General features: G+C 49.8%; 1 protein-coding gene across 4 annotated transcripts in view; it reads right to left on the bottom strand.

The window, feature by feature from the left end:
• The window catches only part of C2cd5 (C2 calcium dependent domain containing 5), an 86,676-nt gene extending 83,338 nt beyond the window's left edge, over positions 1–3,338 (bottom strand). For 3 of the 4 annotated variants that reach the window (XM_028757621.1, XM_028757622.1, XM_028757624.1), the window contains exons 1-2: positions 3,120–3,338; positions 2,873–2,991 (exon numbers count right to left, since the gene is read on the bottom strand). In XM_028757621.1, coding sequence (XP_028613454.1) covers positions 2,873–2,962 — 90 coding nt within the window. In that variant the 5' untranslated portion in view covers positions 2,963–2,991; positions 3,120–3,338. The remainder of the gene's footprint in view (positions 1–2,872; positions 2,992–3,119) is intronic. The other variant, XM_028757625.1, reaches the window with a different exon arrangement.
• Between the last annotated feature and the right edge of the window lie 517 nt (positions 3,339–3,855).

The following is a 3,855-nucleotide window of genomic DNA, read 5'->3' as shown; positions in this document are numbered from 1 at the left end:
GAGGAGAGGAGAGGAGAGGAAAAAAAAAGAGAAAAAAAAAGAGAAAAGAAGCAAGCTGTTTTATTGAAGGTCCCTGGACAGCATGACTGGGACTGGGACAGCATGACTGGAAGCCCTCCTCACCCACAGCTCAACCATAAAAATACTGAAGGGTAGTTGTTGACCTCACAGGATTGAGCAAGCTGGCCTTGCCTTTCATTCAAGGTGTTCTTTTAACATCACAGCCACAAATCAGCTGCCTCTCTGACAAATGTTGTTAAAAGACACCTCCCGCCTAACCCACACAGGTGGAGACAGTCTTCTCAGTCCATGGCTATCCTCCTGCAGTTCTAGGAACGTGACCTGCCTACCCCAGAGAGCTAGGGGCTGACCGCCTTTTACTTCTCTTTTGCCTGGTCCCTGGCTCCAGTCTACCAACAAATGCTCTAATCTACCCTCAAAATAGATCTGGAATGCGTCCACTTCTTCCCATGACCAAACCCACCATGTGGGCCTGTTATCTGTTATAACTACACAGACTGGATTCAACACACTGCAATTCAAGTATCGTTCAATGAGAGTTACCAACTGAGTTTATAAAATTCAAATCTTAGCCGTGGTTTCTCAAGCCTTGCGCCATCAGTCCCTTGATCATGTCCCCAAATGTAGCTCACACTACTCTCCCTTCCCTTCACTAGAAGACAGCCACCTACATGTCCCTTCATTCCCATAACACACCAGTCTCCTCCAGCTTCTCTTCTGCCTCCTCATCCTTTTACACAGACACAGGCTACAGCCTCTCAGTAGCCAATGTCTCTCATCCAGCAGGTGTTTGCTTGGCTGACACTGTCCTCACAAGCTAAAATCGATGATTCTTGTCATTCTCTATTATACTCTCTTATGGGACCCATAACAATTTTTTCCTAATCTGTATTATAAACTTCATAAGTTCTTTACTTTTTAAATGTCTATATTAGTCACCAAAATAAAAGTTTCTTAAAGTTGGAAACCAAATCCATCTTGTTCATCATCATATATATACACATCAGCTAAACCAGAATAGCACAGGGCCCAGCAAACAACCATCAGTACCTATTTACAGAAAGGGCTGTGTTTGACGGCATATGTCTGCAATCCCAGCTACTCAGAACATGGAGGCAAAAAGGTTTTACTTATGGTTTTTATTTACTTATTTTTGACATAGCGTCTATGTATCCTTAGCTGGCCTTGGAACTCTATACTGACTTCAAACTCAGCGATCCACCTGCCTCTGCCTCCTAAACATTAGGATTAAGAGTGTGTATACCATGCCTGCTTGAGATACAACTTTAATCTCAAAATAAGCTAGGGCAACTTAGTGAAGCTCTACCTTCAGAATAAAATAAATATACCCATTCAGGCCATCTTATGAACAACCTAATTTTAAAAAAAAAAAATTTCATTTCTGCTGAAAACCTTCTCCCACCTTCAAAGAGAATATACAACCAAAAAAATGGGGGGTGGGGGGCTTGGCTTCAACCCACCTTTCCAGTTGCTCTCCAAACTCCAATACCCACATTTTACTCCTTTACTCCAGGTATACCTTATACTAAAATGGTTTCCTGAACATTCCATTTACCAAAACTCTGTGCCTTTGCCGTTCCTTTTGTCTGAAAAGTCCTGGGTGTTTCTCATGGCTCGGCTCAGCTGTCACGGCCTTAGACAGTTCTCTTATACCCTATACAGAACTAAGTTCCCTCATTCAAATATAACATCCAGCATCTTGTCCAGAGAGCCAGAAGTTGTGTGAGAATGCTGCTAGGCTGCGGAGACTTACAAGGTAGGTAACCCTAGGTACATTACTTCCACCCCTATGACTCCACTGCCTAGCCTGTAAGGTGGGGAGACGGCTCCCAGCAGCTCTGCTGTAAAGACTAAGGATTTAAAAAGAACACAAAGATGGCAATAATGAAGCTCAATACATATCAGCCATTAATATCAGCTGTGTGGATCATCCTCCGGGCTGCCTGAAGGGCAACACAACTTCAGTTATCTCTAGATCTCTGTTGACATCTGGCCCACAGCAAACTGGTTTGGTTTTTTTTTTTTTGTTTTTTTGTTTTTTGTTTTTTTCATTAAAAAAAAATGAAATCGAACTCAACAAATGCCATAAAAATAAAATTAAAAAAATAGAGTGAATTTCAGTTAATTAGGTTCTAGAACGTTTAACAATATATTGAGTAGAAGTATGCTGTCTTTGAACCTTAAGCATTAATAGCCCAAATGATTATTGCTCTAATGACGGTCTGCTTCATCATGTCAACTTTTATTACAATTTCTCCTTGGCTTCTTTCAGGTTCTGAGTTATTAACTTCCGGACAGTAGGCCTGTGCTAATTTGCATGACTTTTAAACTCATCATTAGACTTAAAAAGCAATTTTGCAATTGAAATCCATGACACTTAATTGACTTCCTACCTCAAGGCAATAAATCACCCTGAGACAGCTCGTCTCCCTAGCAGTCTACACAAGGGCAGCCGAAGTGCTGCCGTTGTGTGTGACTTGCACTGATGATTCAGACAGTGTCGGGGTACGGGTTGGATGCAGTCGCACCATAGGACTACGGGTGCCCCCGGAGGGCTGGCTGCGTGGACTTACTGCAGCAATGGCCCTTAACCTCCTAGTCGCAAACGAGGTCGTGCGAGCGCCTCCGCGGCCACGCCTCGGACCGGCAGGTGGTCGGACTGACGCCCTGACCCCGGGGGACACCGCGAGCCCGGCGGCGGGACCTGTCCTGGACCGATGGCCACATCCCACGGGCTGGGGGCGGGCGGGCATCCTTCCACGGAGCCGGGGACCGCGGGAAGGGCAGGGCTCGGCGCCCCGTGCTCTCAGGGGCAGGACCAGGAACCAACCTCCACGAAGGCATCCGTCAAGTCACTGGCACGGTCCATCACCGGCAAATGGCGACCGGCCACGATTTTCACCTTCAGCTTCCCCGGCATCGCGGCGGCTTCGGCCTCTCCTAGGATTCCTGCAGAAACAAACAAGCGAGTCTGCGCCGAGCGAGCGCCGGGGGGGGGCCGGGGGGCCCCGCGGCGGGGCGCCGGGGGCGCGCGCCAACTGACAGCGGCGGCGGGCGGGCGCGCGCGCCGCACTCACGCTCTGAGGAGGAACCGAGTCGTCCCGCGCGGGCGCCGAGGCCTCATTCCGGAGACGCAGCCGGAGGAAGGGCGCCGGCCAACCGTGCTGCCCTCGTCCTGACCTGCTGCAGAGAGCCGCCAAGTCCAGACAGCATCTCGCAGAGCAGGCACCGCGCCCACCCGCCTTTCTCCTCCCACCTTCCAAAAATGGCGGCTCGCGGGGCGGGAGCGATCGATCACTCGGTGCTCTGCCCTTCGGCCGGGCCGATTTGAATTCGCCGGGGCCAGAAGAGAGGGGCGGGGCTGAGCGGGAGAGCAGGGGAACTGGTCGAGCCCTGCATCATCCACCCAGCCTCCCTTCGGGTAGGTGCGCGAGCCACGCTGAGAACACGCTCCGGCGCTCTGGGGAGCCGGCGCTGGTGACAGCCCAGCCGCGCCTCACTTTGCTGGCTCCTGGGACAGACTGCTGCTGCCGAGCATGCTAGAGGAGTCTGCTGTTAGTGTTTCCTAAGAAGCGGTACTGGTGCGAGTGGTGGTTTTCTATGAATTCCAGAAAGACTCCTCTGGTTAGAGCCAGGTGTGGGGGCGCACACCTGTCAACCCGGAACTTGGAAGGCGGAGGCAGAAGGATTGCCTCGAGTTCTTAGCCAGCCTGGGCGACAGACTAAAAGCCTGGCTCAAAAAAAAAAAAAAAAAAAAGGAAAAATGTACATGCACGCACGCATCTCAGATAGTGAAAATAAGTATTATTTCTG

Source organism: Grammomys surdaster, unplaced genomic scaffold (genome assembly GCF_004785775.1).
Source record: "Grammomys surdaster isolate TR1022 unplaced genomic scaffold, NIH_TR_1.0 126176, whole genome shotgun sequence".
Classification (NCBI taxonomy): domain Eukaryota; kingdom Metazoa; phylum Chordata; class Mammalia; order Rodentia; family Muridae; genus Grammomys; species Grammomys surdaster.
Note: the sequence above shows the minus strand (reverse complement) of the source record. Positions and strands in the feature narration are given on the sequence as shown.